Raw genomic sequence first — 16809 nt, 5'->3', positions numbered from 1 at the left:
GACACCGTGTGTCCCGCCACTGGGCAGGTGGGCTAGGCTCAGCCCGGTGGTGGGACATACGTGGCATCACACCATTCCCGGGGCAGCTGCAGCGGGGCTTGGAGCACAATGTCTAGGATGCAGCGGCAGCTGATCGGGGGGACACGTGGCCCCCGGGCCTCTGACAGGGTGCATGTAGCAGCGGAAGCCCCTCCCGTGTGCCTGGAAGAGCCACCTGGGCTCTGATCCTCCCACCACCGGGCCAGCCTCTGTCCCCCTCCCTCTCTCACTGTGGGGGCCTGACCTGCTGGGGGGGATGAACAGGGACAGGGCAGGGGGTGGTGGCACACAGTAGATCCTAGGTTGGACTTTAATTCAAAAAGCGATCTGGTATTTAAAAAGGTTGGAGACTACTGGCCTAGAGCTAAATTGTTCGATTTCAGATTGAAGCCAAAAAATATATAGTGGGACTTGCGTTAATTTGCTATATTGTATGTGTAAAAACACAACAAACTAGGCAAAAATAATCCTATCATTTGTTTCATTCATCCTGGAGTTGTTATAGTTAAATGTACAGGTCTCAGATTCAGAAAACAGAATCAAGCCTTCGTGAGCATCTGGATAGTGTCTAATGCTTCATTGAAAGTGATTTCCACACCCCAGGTAAAGCTTTTAGCTAAGTTTTGATCAGTTTCTGAAAAGCAGGTATCCCATAAGCCGATGATGTAGTTGGAAAGCAAAGGGAATAAGAGAAACTAAGGAGAGAGAGACTTGCTGAATCTGCTGGAAGCAGCCAGATTTTTTCTCCCCCTTGCTAGACCAGTTGAAAGTATTCTGATCAAATACTTGTAGCTATTTACTTTGTGGGCAAAATGATTTAATAAATGCTGTAGCAATGCTGGCTAGTATATAGTTAGTGTCTGTTGTAATGTTCAGAAGCACAATTAAAAGTAATGATATAATTACTACCAGCCTTCAGATTTTATAAAGGAATTTCAGCTAAAATACTAGCATGGTTTATTGAATTCCAGTAGATGGGCTGTAACTTTGGATGTATAAGATCACCTAAAACGAAAGAAACATTTTAGTACAGGGGAATGGTATCAAGAAGCAAATCATTTTCTCTTATAGGCCATTGATGGGAATGGATCACTGGTTGAGGAAATTTACTTCTTGCAGCCTTTTTGTTACATCATCCTAAAGGAAAAAAATAAAATGCTGATCTTAAATCACAGAGAGGCAAGGCTCTTTGGGTGTGGCTACAACCTACACCCCGATCTTAAATCATAACATCTTGATGATTTTAGTAGCTCTACTTTTAATTATGTTGTAGTCGCATTGAATGTTACATTCGAGCATGCTTGCAGTAACCAAAGATGTTTCAATGTTTCAACACTTGTGCTGGAAAGAGAAGCTTTAAAAGAAGAAAAGTGCTGCTAGAAGAGCACTGACAGCAGAATTGTGTTGAAGGAATTCATAGGAGTTGAATTTAGTGCTGAAAATGATATCCTAAGAGCAGAGTTGGAAGAAACATTGCAAAGAATCGTTGACAATCCAAATCAGTTATATTAAACTAAGGAGCGATTAAAATGACTTCCAGTAGACCTGTCCTAAAGAACAGTATATCCCCACAAGTAATCCTTCAGAAGTCAGCAAGCAGCTAATCACACCAGAACAAAAGTTTAAATAAAAACAACACACACACACCACAGAAGCAAATTCAATGCTAAGCCAACACAGTTTCCAACCCTCAGCAAGATGTCCTTAAGATAGTCTTATTACTAATCAATGTCCAATCTTCCTGCACCATTACATATACCCCCACACTGCCAGCAGAGCACTCTGCTGTGGGCGAGAGGGCAGATGAGGCCAGAGCCAAACGTTGGAGCCTGTCCTGTCCCCTCTGCTCCTCCCGCACTCCTGGGCCCAGTGAGAGGAGCTGTGGGGACATTTTCTGGCATGCAAGACCCCACAGAAGCAGTTTCAGTGATGGGAGCTACCCCTGCCCCCTCAAGTACAGACTGGAAGGAGCGGGTGTGTTGGGGGGGGGGCAGACGGTGGAAAAAGCAGGGCATGGCAAGGTTAGATCTGCTCCCAGTGTTGTCATCTGACACCAGCTAGATCAATGGCTCTTAACCTTTTCCCCTCATCTCTTTTCTGAATTTAGATTGTAGCTCAGTGATTCTTAGCTGTGCACTGTGCAAGTCCCAAGAGTTATGGAGAGGTGCCATGAGGCTAAAAAGGCTAAGAACTGCTGGGCTTAAAGAGACTCTAATACCAAACCCTTCTTTGCTTTTGGAATCTTTTTTCTCAAAACACTGCATTATTAGGACAAGATACCTAGTTAGGTCTCTACTGGAATGAGGTTTTTTTGCACTAATTTGTATTTTAATATGAAATTTTGTAAGTTTTAAATGTGACATATGACCACTATTTAATGCAAAACAGCTTAAGACTGTAAGCAAAATCTGCTTTCAAAGTTCTTTGTAATTAACATTCTGATAGAAAGGTGCACCCGTTTACCAATGTTTCTCCTCCTCTTGTAATTATGATTTGGACCCGTTCACTGGTACCTTGCCACTGGGACAGGTAACATTTTTAGTAACTGTAGGTTACAACCAAAAAGAAATTCCAGTATATGTGAAAATAAAGCATGTACATGTTAGTGTGGTTCAGGAATGTGTTTACTCTTAAAGTCTTGTAAAAAAAATTGAACAAACAAAACAACTCTAGTAATTCTGCAATATGTCATTCATCTCAGAAATGTGGGGAAAAAAATCTACATTTTTCATGAGTGTCCGGTTTGTAGCAAAGTGTATTTGCAAACAAAGTTTTCTACTAGTTCTCCCTGCAACATCTTCATAGCTCTCCAGTGAATGTTCCCAGAGTTTTCTGGCTTGCCTTGGGGATGGCTTAGCTCTTCTTTGATGTAATCAAGCCAGAGATCTTTTAAATAAACAAAAATCCAGTTAGAACAGACAAAATGAAATCTCTCTCTCTCGCACACACACATGCGTGCACACAAAACTAGTCCTAACATAGAAGCCCTATGCATGAAAAGTTTTACATGTTAACAGTCAAGTGTAATGTGGCTCAACTTCTTTTTTCTCCTTGTACAGGGAAAACAGCAAAAGTACAGAAATCTGGGTTCTTTGTCCAGTTGTGATGGAGACACCACAGGTCACACTGAAAAGCTGTTTAACTTATCTGCAGCTGTTTCTTACACCACCTGTATAATGGGGGCATTTATTGTCCTTGAAGGATGTTGAGGAAATCACTATTTACATCGTATAAAAACCTCAGACAAATGGTCGGACAACTGGAAATCTCACCAGCCCTTCCTTAATATTGCTTCCACTTAAGTCAGTGGGACTGCCCAAGTGAAAGTTTTGTGGGAACTGAAGGCCCTGAAGGCTTTCTAGTGCAAGGTCATTGTAAAGTGCCAGGCACATTAATGAAGCAGCATTATCAGGCTGCCCTTTGCATATTAATGGTCACATGGGCAGAAAGATTATGGTGGCATGTAAGAAGAAAGCTGCCTTACCAGAATCTGCAGAACCAAACTCTCTCAAAGCACGTTCATAGTACTCTCTCAGATTAGACATCTTGCAAGATTCCTAACAAAGAAAATTGGAAAAGATCATTTCCTGTGTATGGAAGTGAATCTGTAGCTTAATTAGATGCAAAGAGACAATGTCCTGCTAATTCCACATGCATACATATCCAAGACTAAATACCATGCAACTCAGCCTAAAATTACGTGCAAGGAGTTTATTTTAAAAGACAAATATGAACTGATTACAACCTAATTATATGCTACTCATACAACCACTGCTTCCTATCCAGTTCCACAGGAATAACTTACATTCTTCACAATGAGATTCCAAATTGATTTGTAACGCTTACTTGCTCTTTTTCTATTTGGATCATCCGCTTGAAGAACTCACGTGAAAAGGGACGATTCTCATGTAGGCTAGAATAAAAGCATGAAGAGCTTTTAGACTTTAAATCTTTCATACACCTATCTTTGGACATTCAGGTTTCAGATTGTTATTTTTTACCTGGTAAAGACTTTCTTTGCTTTCTTATACCCGCCAGTCCTGTAGGCCCAGTCAAGGTACTTCTCTTTCATGGTTACAGAGACAGCTGGCACAGTGATAAGTAAGGATCTCTGCAAGTTAAACACACATGTTCTTTGCTACAATCAAAAAATAACTATAGGGAGCTACACCAAACACAGCTTGTTCAGTTACTTGTCTGCATTCTCAATTACTTTAGCATCAGAACCTCACTTTCAAGTATAGGCAGTCCTCGACTTTACGACATTCGAATTACAACAAACAGCACTTATAACGTTTATAAATGGACACCCCATTTCGACTTTCCAATGTTGGTTTCGATTTACAGTGCCATCTCCCTGACTTCCTGACTCAAGACGCTCGATCCGACGCAATGCCATGCCAGTGAACAAGTTTGCTGTGCTGCCCATCTCCCCGTGCTGATTTGCTTCGCTACACATTTCTCCCTGACTCAAGACATTCAGTTGCTGTTCCAACACCATTTTTCGTTGGTGATGTTTTAGGACAATACAATTGAAAAATAGCTATCAGGCCTTGGTTCAATCCCTCATTTATAACATCGTTCCTATGGGAAAATCAGTTCCAAGTTATGACATTTCGACTTATGACACCAATTGGTTCCTGAAAACCACATCTTAAGTCCAAGGACTGCCTGTATTAGAAGAATGCAACCTGTGGAGAGTAGCAACACTAACAACATGCAGGACTTTTCAAATACAGCTGCTCAGTCTAGAATAGAACTACACTTCTTCCCTTCCATTATTAAAGTAGGTTTAAGGAACATTTCCATAGTACTTTTAAAGATCTCAAAAGTGCTCTACAAACTAAGTTCCCATGAAAAGCAAAGCAACTTACACAACAGATAGACAAATTAGGAAGCACAATTTTTTTTTTTTTTGCTCTATTACCCAACCCTAATTTTTTTGCTCGAATCTTCTCCTATTAGCGTTAACTTTTTAAAGCATTAGATTGGGCGCAATAAAATCTATTTTAAAACCTCTGGCTGAAACTTGGACAAAAAATGTAGCCCACAAAGAATCAGAGCTATTTTAAAGGGTCTTATGAAGTGTCTAAGTGACAAGAGTTTAAGTCCTATTTTCAGAAGCAACTTGAGTGCTTGAAAGCTTAAATCCAACTGATTTGCAGAGACACTGAGGTAATTTAATTCCCTTTTAAAAAACTACCTAAAGTTGGAATGCAAGGCAGTTGAAAACTAGGGGGCAAATGAAGGAAATAAAAAGGGTTGAATGTCATTTAGCACTCCCTGTGGACTCTTCCAGTCCATGACATATTAGCTAGCTTCCTAGCCCATTTCACACAAGGAAAGAAATGAAGGGTATGTCTATGTGGCACAATACAGGACCATATGGCAATACCAGAGCTAGCTGAACACTAGAAGCACAACAGTTGTGTTTGCACGCTGACTCACCAATTTACATATTTTGCTTCACAGCAATGCCAATTAGCCCCAGGTGAGTACCATGCTACTGCAGCTACACAGGACTCATGGTAACCCAAGCTAACTCATTCAGAACAAGCCCCTGAACTGTACAATGTAGTTGTAACCCTGTACAGCCATGTACCTGGTAGAGGGCTTCTGTGTCCTCTTTCCTGTTTGCGCCTTCACTCCACTCTACCCACAGAGTCCATAAAGATAGGCTGTCCTAGAAAAGAAATGCAAGGAGCCAAAGGGCTAATGTTAGAATACAACTAAGCTTCAGTTTGATCTCAGGAAAATGCAACAGATGCCAGTATCACCAGGGACTTTTAAAATTAGTTTAATACAACATTCACCCAAGCTCTCAGCCACAGCTGCTGCACACCTGCTGTGAAATCAGCCATCCAACAAAGCTGTAATTAAAATGACCTTTTCCCCTACTCAAGAACCTCAGATTACAAGTGGTCCACATGAATTTGCTCCTCCTAAAGGTAAAAAAAAAATGCTGGACATGGGGAGCACATCCTGTTCTTACCCTCATACAGAGATCCGATCAAAAACAGGTCTCCAGAAAAGAGAAACAATACACCAGTTCTCTTGCTGTCTCTCATCCGTATGCCAAGCACTTGAAATGGGGCAATCAGGAAACTGTGCAGCCTGCTAATCTAGGGCTTCACATGCCACCCACCCCAAGGCTCAGCATACTAGGGGTAAGAAAGACCTCTTTTACTGAGGTAACGAAAGCATAGGGCATAATTAAGAGAACACCAGCTGGCCATCAGAACTGGCTTCAAAGCTTTCAATTTAACAAGTTGTGATTTATATTCAATCCCTTCCAGTAGACCTAGAATATCATTGATACGTTTAACAGTGAACCCATTTCCCTCACTTTAAAGACTAATTTAGCAAAGGAAAAATAAAATATAAAAGTCAGAGGCTTCTTGCATAGCTTACTGAAAGTGCCACAAACCTTAGATTTGACTTGCTTGAAGGCTTCTTCAAAACACTCAGCCACACAGTCACTGTTCAGCTGAATTAGCACTTGCAGTCTAGTTTGCCACATATCCACTGAGGGACTGAACCGTTTGGTTGCAGCTGCAGCTACCTCTGTGGCCCTTTCAGAAAGGTTGAGCTCCAGTAACAGCTGAAGCTGAAACAGTGATTGAAATTAATGATCAGGTCAGGTCCACACAGAGCATGTGAGAAAATATGGCCCTGACCTGGTATTCCTGAACATGCAAAGCTCCTATTTCCTTTAGTGGAAGCTTCAGGTCCCTACAGAATACAGGAGCAGGCCTATCTAGATATAGATATCTAGATATAGATATCTCCTTACCCACTGCTTATACAACTCCTCTGGCAGCAAGTTAGATTCGTGGGCTCTGCTGAGCACACTCAACATCCTTTCCAGTCTCTGAAATAAAGAAAAAAAAAGAGAATTAAATTTACTGCTGTACATTCTGGAGACTCCAACAAGAAGCTGTACATTTTCGGGTTGGGGCTTTCCAAACAGCCTAGTGGATTTAGGTGCCCCGAACCCACTCAAGTGAGGATGGATGCCTCATTCCCTAAGGTTCAGTTGAAGAAAGGCTGACAAGAGAATGGCCCTTTGGCCCCACCCCATTCTTTTAAAGACAGATGTGCACAGATATTTACAAAATTCAAAGCACTGATAGTCTGCAGGAGATGTCCTGTCACTCTTAGTCTTCCCTGTTTCCCCCCCACACAACAAGAGCTATGGTTTCTAAATTTTTGTGTATGTCAGGTTTCAGTGAGATAACAGTGGATGACTGATGTAAAAAGCCCTGAAAGACATGCATCTAATAGGGAGAAAAACTGATCTTTGATTATAGACACAGCTCCAAGCATTCTAGCATGATATGCACGGCTTCAACCTGATGGAAATCTATGGAAGTTTGTTTGGAAATAAGAAAGAGAGAATGGAAGTCAGCAAGAACAGCATCTTTTGTTACTCTGAATGTCCAAGAAGAATTTACCTTCTGTCTTAATGCTTCGCTATTGGTTTTCCGGTTATACCTCTCCAAGCAAAAAGTGACATAGCATTTCCACATGGGCTCTGCAAAATCAAAGGGACAGTCATACATTTAATAAAACCACAACAGCAAGTACATATACCAGTCTTGTGGGTAGGGCAGAGTGACTGGCTGAACACTAAAGTACTATCATCTACTTTTTAAATAAAAGTTACACTAGAGCAGGACCACCCATAATTACAGCACATAAATATTTAAAATGGTTCCTGTCCAAAGTATCCCATTGACAAAGAAGAGGTAGCACCCCAGGACAACTGCTTTCTATTAAGATGCAGACCCCCACAGAAGATAGCTTGGGGACCCTGCCTGCACATTTCTTGCAACCCCATACAGCACAAAAGTAGTGAGCAAACCAATGTCAAAATCAAGAGTTTCTAACCAGTGGGGAGTGAGGTCACAGCTTCATCAAAGACTGCACAGCACCGTTCCTCCTTCTGAGCCACCTCGGATGCTTTTGTCTGTTTAGATGAATGTTGTGAAGATGGCAGAGACACTAACTCCAGCTCCTGCCGTGCCATGTAGTCCCATGTAAGAGGGTCATCCGCATGTTCAACCTGCAATCTAACACACAAAGTCCATGAGGTCATCATACACAGGGTGCACTCTTGCTGCAAGCATGTTCTTGAGCAGGGATGCTCAATAACTGGAACGTGGGCCAGATCCGGTCCCCAGTGCTGTGTTACTCAGCCACAAGGCTCATCATGGATCTGAAAAGTTGAGGGGGAGGGTGGCACTGCTCCCCTACTTGCAAATCTCTGAGCCCATGAGGAGCCACAGGCTGTGTGCACTAGACTGGGCACACAGGGCAACATGGGCCCCAAACATGGGGCACTGCCCTGGTATGTGGGGCCTGGCATGGGTCCAATCCTAGCACATGGGGTGGGGTGGTGGTGCCAGGCCAGGCCCCAGGGTCCAGTCTCAGCATGTGGAGCCTGATCCCAGCGTGTAGGGCAGGTATGGGGCCCGTTCCTGGTGCACAGAGCTGATGTGGGGCTGCACAGGGACCTGTCCATGCATGTGGGGCCATGAGGAGGTAGTGCAGGGCCCAGTCTGGCCTATGCCACTCATCTGGCCTGTGATGATAAAAGCCTGAGCACTATTGTTTTAGAGGTGTATGGGTGGGGGGGTAGCCACTGGCTGTCTTGTTCCAAGTGGATAATTCTAAGCAAGAACAAATTTCACCGATAAAATAGTTCATCCTCCCATTAAATGCAGATAATCAAATATTGCCCTGTTTCTTTATAAGCTCTCTTCAATGCTGGCTCAGATTTGATTAACAATTTTAGGAACGAAGGAAGGAACTTCGAGAAACTTTATGTACAAAGTAACAAGGAAAAGAAGTGAGTTAGGAAATCATTCATTCCCTACGAGTATTAGTTATTAAGAGTTGTAAGAGTCACAGTAACCCTAAAATAACTATTTTATCCACATTTTGTTAGCATGTTCTCACGGGAAGCTGGGTTCGCATTTTAGGTACAACTTCTTTCTCCAGAAAATTTGCTTAGATCAGGCATCAAACAAAATATCATGCCGTAAAACTGCTGTTTTTCTTAGGAATTTTTGGAAGGATTTAATATTCATGTTCCCACTACAGTGGCTCTTGGACACCAAACTACCATCCAGGCAGAAATGAGAACAATGTTGGCATTTAAAAACAAAAACAAAAAAACCTCAACTTACTTCTCAAGAATTTCTTTTTGCAAGTCCAGGGTAAAATCAAAGAGCTTCGCAATAGAAAGCAGAGAAAGATGAAACTCAGCACCTAGAAATCAAGAGAACCCAGGTATGAAAAAAGACAAATGTTAAAATAATACACGACCCTCACCCTAGGGCACTGTCTTTCTGTATCTTCTTGACTTTGCTTACTGATTTTCAAAGGAATTATTATTTTTCTAAGCAAGTAAATGCAATATAAAGGAATATATTTATCCACTGAAATGCTGTCACTCTTATCCATGCATTAAGGTAGGACAGGTACGTTATCTATCTAACTCTCACTGTCCGCCTGATGTTGGCTCCAGTAACCAACAAGGCTCTGACCCGAACAACCCTTTTCTCACAAGGAGTTTAATGGAAGGACATAGTACTGCTTGCATGAATGAGGGTTACAAGGTTGATTCATGTCTTTCTGAGTCCCAGGATATTTCTATCATAATTGTAATCGGGATCATACTAGGAAGATCAGATTCACAATGCAAGGAGGCAAGAGGCTTAATAAAATAAACTTTATATTTTGTGTCAGCATCATCAACAGATACAGAAGAGATTTTTCTTTTTTTATGCAGACACACTAGGTCAGATCTTATGGAAGGATGCTAACAGCTTTCTTCTTCTGCGTATGAGATGGAGAAGGGCAACAGTTGGTATTTCAGCCCAAAGGTTGGTATGGTGGAGGAGGTCCCTATTTGCAGAATGGCTGTGAATTATTATCTAGCGCTACCCACATTAATAGGCACATTGCCTTGTGGGTATGGTGCACCCATGCTGACACTGGAGCCAGGGCTACCCATGCAACATACCAGGTAACAGTTTTTCCAAAAAGACGAGATGGAGAGCATTAAATTACCCTGGATTTTCTGAATGGCATCCCTGTAAATTATTCGAGCCAGTTCCCCACGAAGAATCTCCTCAGAATAATTGAACGCCCCCTAAAATGTTAAGGAAAGTTAGTTAGCTTCCTTCTGGAACCGCTGTTTTCTGCAGCAAACTAAGAAAACAAAACACAGAACTGATGATGAACATTTCCTATCTAACCTGGAAAGATCAGCTAACATGAAGGCAATACCTACCCCAGAACACAGAAAACCAATTTAATTGTTTTTTGTCAGAAATTGGTAGTTATTTGATAATTGTTTAACAAATACAGAGTAAATACAAAACTGAAAAATTAAAGCTGTTACTTTCTTGGAAAAGGCCTAATATAAAAATGTGCATGTTCCCTAAAGGAAAACAAATTAAAAACTTACTGGATCTGGCCCCCAGCCTGCATTCAGAAAGCATAAACGCAGCAATATGAAGTGTCACTGAACGGAAGACCAAGACCCTCCAAAGACTACAGCTCTCAAACAATATACCAACACGCCCAGGGAAGTACCACATACTTCTAAAACCGTCAAGTTAAAAAACACACCGCTTGCCTAGAAATAGTCCCTTTAAAGACAGATGCATGAGGCCACTTACCAAGTCCATCTTTGCTTGTTCAAACTCTTTCTTTTCTTTTCTCTGCTTCTCAGCATGCATCAGTTCCATTCTGAAATACTACAAGAGACAAGGAAGTAAAATGGAAGAGTGAACTTAAAGCACACAGCGCACGTCAGCATAATCTGACAGCACTTGCCAAAGTCAGCCCTGTCTGAAGAGCTGTAAATCAAAATTTCACTAAGTCCCATTCTGCTCAAAGAGCCCTGCTGTAAAGAGCTACAGTTTGAGTAAGAGAAAATATAATAGCTATTTAAAAAAAAAAAAAAAAAGTGGGATTAAACCTCAAAAAAAAAATTTACTCAACTATCAACAGCACTCTTCTGATGACACATTAGCAAGTGAACAGTAAAAGAAAATTTGTAAAGCAATTTCTTCTGTTATTTCCTGTTTGATGAGTGTAGGGAAACTGCCCATTTTGTGTACAGACTCTAAGCCATGCACTTTAGCAAGAGAACATACCGTACTGCTCTAAACTGAATTAACTGGCTTAACTATGCTGAAATCAGATGGGACACAACCAGCCCTTTTCCATCATATAAAGAGCATCTTCTATAATAGGAATCTCATGACTCAAAACAGTCAATGACTTTTGTGGGAGTCACTTGGCTAAATCCTTGCCAGATGTGTTACAAGCACACTCCAGAAGCTCTTGTTGCAATTTGTATTGTATGGGCTGCTTTGGGTTTATACCATTCCAAGTTCACTTTCAAGAAGAAAAAAAACTGGTGCAATAAGCAATGTATGGGATAAGTGAAATCATGTATCTGGCATCCACAAGATGGGGTTGCAAAAGAACCTGTCTGGTCAGCAAGACCTTTGGCTGGTTGCCTGTAGGGACCATGAAGAATTCTTCCCCGGGCATACTTTACTTGTAATCCCCAACAGATAAGAGTTTTCCTTGTAGAAATTGCAGTATCTTGAGAAAGATTTAATAAGAATTTCTGACACATTTAACACAGAATTCAGAATGCTATTAAGCAGTGCATGTATACACAGTCTTGTCTCAAACTATTACTGGTTTTCTATTTATTTTGTTAAGCCACTTCCCACATCTGCTGCAATGATTGACAACTAATTTTTGCAAGACCACTCCAAGAAAATGTAACTACATGCAGAAAAACCACTAACTCACTTCCTGATAGAGTTTTGGACATTCTGGATGGAAGCGCAATGCACGAAGGAACAAGTGCCGGGCACTTTCTGATGACAGACGTTCCTCCATTTCCCATTTTGCAGCCATAATCCACAGTGCTACAACAGAAAACTCACATTAGTTTGTTTCAATCCCTGGACAGTGAATGAGTGACGAAGAGGAACAATTTTGGAAGGCACTCCCAACGGGGTGTGTCTGTGTATGTCTGTGTGGGTTTATTTTAATATTCTTGTGTGTCATCCCAGCAGCAATGATGCCCAGAATGAAGTGTTTGCATGCACTGGGTTTCTGGCTAGTCGTCAAACGTTTGGCCGTGACTTTGGGATTTGTGCCTGTAGCATGCGTGATTCCCAGAGTCTCCAGAGTCTCCTGACCAATCACTAGGCAGCCCCAGGATTTATGTAGCATTGGAGATCAGACCAGATCAAGGGCATTCAATCTAGTTAGGTTTTGAAACTGAGACAAAGGGACTTGGTTCATTTAAAATGTTCTACCTTGGAAACAGTTTTTATTTCCTGCTCCCCTCTAGGGAAGGTCCTTCAGGCTGTGAGAATCGCTATATAGCTCAGCTTTTAGATCTATAAGTAGCAACCATCCCTCCACGGGATTAACAAGGTAGGAAATGGAAGACAAAAGCTATACATCTAACAGACAGAACTGGCATCTCAAAAAGCAGTAACTTGGATCAACACTAAGTTTTGGGGATAACCTATCCTTTTTGCTCTTCTAAATGAACTAGGTTTAATCATTTAAACATGTGATGCTAAAAAAATTTTTTACTGTACCTGGCTTGTTTGGATGAATGGCTAACATAGCAGAGAAAACCTTGCTAAGCTGAAATTTCATATTCTGTAAAAAAGACAAAAGAACTGATTTACCCATTGATTTACCCATTTACAGCAACCGTATCACCAAGGCTTACCCATTGTAAACCTTGTGTTGAACTGAACAATGAAGAGAAAAAATGATTCAGTACGGAAGGCTGCTAATAGACTACAGCTGTGAAGAAGGCATTTTACATAAATGCCACTGTTTGTAGTAATTTCCCTCTTGACAGAAAGGCTGCCTTTTGGGGATAAGATTTGTTCAGCATGGAAGAGAAGATTTTTTTTCAGAATACAAGGGAAATCTATTCTACTCTGATGGTCCCGAATAACTAGCTTTGAAATGCTACATCACTGTATCCAAGACAGGAAATGCATTAGATATCTTTGACTCAGTTTATTGGATAACAGAGCACCCAATGAACTCATCCTCATTGTGTTTTTGGCCACAAACATGCCGTCTGAAAATCAGGCAAGGAGGACAAGTGCTTTGGTGGTCACACACAGTGTGACAAAGCCACCATCCACCTGTGCTAGAGAAGTCAAAGGCTGACAGAGCATGAATATCGCAGGTCAATACTGACAAAACGAGAAGTTTGTACAGTGTAAAGTTGCCAAAATCTTAAGCACAAGCAGTGTGTGAACTGCTCGAGGTTCTCACAGATTCATAATTCATAGGTTGGCTCCCCCATTCTGGAAGTTAACTAGAAGCAGTCAAACAACAGCTGCTTCCCTCAAAGATGCCAAACCACTCCTTCAGCAGCAAGATGTTCCAAATCGTATATGTGATGGCAAGTGCTACCTCTGCTTTGATTTAGGCAGTGCTGTAAATTACAATGTGAGCAACAAAATAGCATTGAAGTGAGAAGAGAAATTCTGAGCCAAATCCTGCTTTCACTTGTCAGTGAAAAGTCTAAATACCTCCAGTAATTTCAGTAGAGTTATTCCAACTCAAGTCTGAAAAGAATTTGATCCTGTCTTGTAACATAAAATATAACTGGTGGTTCATCTAATGAACATTTTAAATGAAAAAAAAAATTGACATCTTGCAGACTCACCCACTTCTTGCAGAAAGCAACATGTGACAACCACAGCTGGACATCCTCCTATTGGGAAAGCAAAGGGGATTAATCAACACTGTAGTAAGACTGCCTCATAACTATCTGTGCCTTCTGCATTGTAAGTGCATCAAGAAATTCCCTGAAGGCATCTTGAAATCCTTTTAAGGGTATTGCAGGGTGCCACACAATGCTTAGACTGTGCAAATATGCTTCACAAGATAAACCCAGTTAAAAAAAAAACAAAAAACAAAAAACACTCTGGCCTCTGACTTGTGATCTTTCTGAGTTATTTGCAACAGAAGAATTGCTCTATTCTTGTTCTATAGTCAAAAAGAGTGAAAACTAAAAACTGACATTTTCCAGGGGGTGCCTCAAATCTACTGAGGGGTGCCTCAAGCCCAAAAAGGTTGAGACCTGCCGCTCTGGATTGTCAGGCCCTAGAAAAGACACCGCACTTACCTTCCACTTTCCTGTGGCACGCTTGAAGAGGCCTTGTATTCTCTGCACAATAGAGTACTCTATTTCATCTTTCTTAAATGAATATCCAATGCGCTAAGAGGGGAAAAAAAAGAATGATAAATTAAATCTTGACAGTGCAATGAAGTTAAACTATTTTAACTATTTATGGCAGTCACCATCCCTGGCAGTGTTCAGGAGGAGGCTGGACAAGCAACCTGTTGAGCTCGTTTGAGCCCATTACCTCCTGCCCATGGCAGAGGACCAGACTTGATGATTTTACAGGTCCCTTCTAGTTCTCCTTTCTATGACTCTATTTCATATTGTGGTTGATCAACTTACCGATCTTCTTTTCTTGATAAGTTCCAATAAATTAATTTCATACTAGGGAAAAGGAAGAAAAGACGTTCAAAAGTAACCGAGGAAGCATACAGATTTTTTTTTTTTTAATTCTTACTATTTTTTTTTAATTGCCAGGAGATGAACACAAGTTGTATCTAAAATGGCATAGCTACCAAGTAAGTGCCACACATGTTTAGGTAGCCACATGACCCAAGGCTGATGGCAATTATGCTGGATTTCTTATATTCAACTGTGAAATTTTAGACTCTTAATCAACTCATAGCAGACCCACCCCCTGGAATCCTAGAGCTCAATTCACATTTTAAACAGCACAAAAATGATTACACTGACTAACATGGATTTTCTACAGAGCCTCTTGGAGGGCATTTTAAGCCTTAATATCAAGACAGAACCTGAAGCACACCAAAATGAGGTGACTTGCCTGAGGTCACTGGCAAAATTGTGAAAGCCAGGTTTCCAGACCTGCACTCTACCCCTAGAACAGGCCTCCTGATGTAGCATTATTGTTACTGAAGCACCTCATCCGCATGAACAGTACTATCAGAGCAAGGACTAGAGTGCAACAGCGAGGTCAAAAATGCACGCTAACATGTTCTGCCAGAAACAGTCGAACCCACCTGAATATAATCAATGAAGTCTTCCTTGTGAAGGGCTCTCCTCTGTATTTTGTATTCTAGAGCCGAGGCTTTCTTAATGACAGCCCTGAAGAGACATACGTTATCAGCTCCCAGACATCCTCTCGCGCGTCCCTGACAACTCATAGATGCTAGGGGGTTCTCAACAGATCATGGAGTCCAACCCCCTGCCTAGGCAGGAAAGCATTGGGGTCAGATGACCTCAGCCAGATGCCTACCTGACAAGCGACAGCACTAAAGAGCACAGCAGCTTACCGCGGCATAGGATCTGAGTTTCATTTTGCTCCTTTATCCCAAGGGGGTAGAGACAAACAACCTCCGACAGCAAACAAAGGAAGCGGCGTGCCACCAGCTGGCCAGTCTGCCATCCCAGCGCCACTTCCGCGCGGACCCGCTGGGTCTCGGGCTGGCTCCAGAGCACCTCGCTCTTCTGACAGGCTCAGAAGAGGCGAGAGGCAGCTCTCCCCCACCCACCAGGGAAGACCCTCTCCCTGCCCAGCCTGGGGGCCAAGCCGGCCGCAGCACCTAACAGATTTTTTCCCCTTTTGCACCGAGTCCGGAGGAAAACACCCACCCCTGAGCTCCAGCCTGCCCCCACTCTCCCAGCAGCCTGGGCCAGGGCTGATCTCTGCCTCCTCCCCGCCCTGCCCAGCTCCGCCTCCATCTCCCGGCCCTTCCCGGCCGCCCTCACTTGATCTCGGGGCGGGTGAAGAGCCCGACCCGCTCCAGCTGCTCCAGCTCGGGGATGCGCTCCTCCAGGCGCTGCTCGATGCGCTCCGCCATAACTTCAACGGCCCACGAGGTCCGCGCGCCACTTCCGGGTAGCGCAGCCACGCCCCCTTCCGGGGCGGGGCCGCACTCCGAGGCCTGGACCTGCGCCGGCTCCGGAGCGGTGTGCCCGTCTCTGTTTTCCCCACGCGGCCCCGGGCCTGGAAGTAGGCGGCTGAGTAAGCCGGGGTGGCAAATGAAGGATGGCCCCTTCCAGCAAGGGGGTACGGAGCCCCCCTCCTTTGAGCCCTGCCTTGCTTGCCCACGGGCTGTGGGGCCCCTCGCGATCCGTCCCAGCCCTTCTCCCACAGGTGTAAAAGCCTTCTCTCCTCCTTTGTGTTAAGCAAGTGCTTCTTTCTCCGGCGATTCTGCTCGGAGCTGCACCTCTGGACGCGCTCCCACGTCGCGGCCCTGCGGGCGGCTTTTAAACACGAGCCAAAACGCGCAGCGCGGCCTTGGGTGTGGGGAGAGGTGGACGTCCGCTCGGGCGCGGAGCTCGCTTCCAGGGGAGCGTTTGGAGGCGCCGCCCGTACGTTTGCTTCTGGTAACCAGAGGACTAAATAAGCCACGTCATCGGATTGTTTTTGGCCTGGTTTGTTGCGTTTTTGAATGTGAATGCACGTTCCAAGGAGCTCATATTTGCTGCTTCTTGGATCTTAAATTGAATACTATGCCCCTTGGCCTCTAGCTTGTTGTTAGTTAGGCTTCAAGTTTCTTCTTAACTGGTGAAGAATCTGTTGTGTTGTAGATGATGATGCACCAGCCCATCTGCATGCCCTTTTTCAACGTCCTAGATCC

General features: G+C 43.1%; 1 protein-coding gene across 1 annotated transcript; it reads right to left on the bottom strand.

Annotated features, from left to right (window-relative positions):
- Positions 1–2340: 2340 nt before the first annotated feature.
- On the bottom strand, positions 2341–16044 carry UTP6 (UTP6, small subunit processome component). Its single transcript, XM_019542427.1, has 19 exons — positions 15935–16044; positions 15226–15310; positions 14588–14629; positions 14249–14341; positions 13787–13834; positions 12690–12753; positions 11884–12002; positions 10731–10808; positions 10117–10198; positions 9231–9312; positions 7930–8111; positions 7494–7573; positions 6833–6910; positions 6467–6646; positions 5642–5722; positions 4041–4150; positions 3886–3952; positions 3524–3596; positions 2341–2925 (listed from the first exon to the last, which is right to left on the bottom strand). Exons 1-19 carry the CDS (start codon positions 16024–16026, stop codon positions 2768–2770), a joined length of 1794 nt encoding a protein of 597 aa, XP_019397972.1. The 5' UTR covers positions 16027–16044; the 3' UTR covers positions 2341–2767.
- Positions 16045–16809: the final 765 nt, after the last annotated feature.

Source organism: Crocodylus porosus, unplaced genomic scaffold (genome assembly GCF_001723895.1).
Source record: "Crocodylus porosus isolate Cpor-Errol unplaced genomic scaffold, CroPor_comp1, whole genome shotgun sequence".
In the NCBI taxonomy this organism is placed as follows: Eukaryota; Metazoa; Chordata; order Crocodylia; family Crocodylidae; genus Crocodylus; species Crocodylus porosus.
Note: the sequence above shows the minus strand (reverse complement) of the source record. Positions and strands in the feature narration are given on the sequence as shown.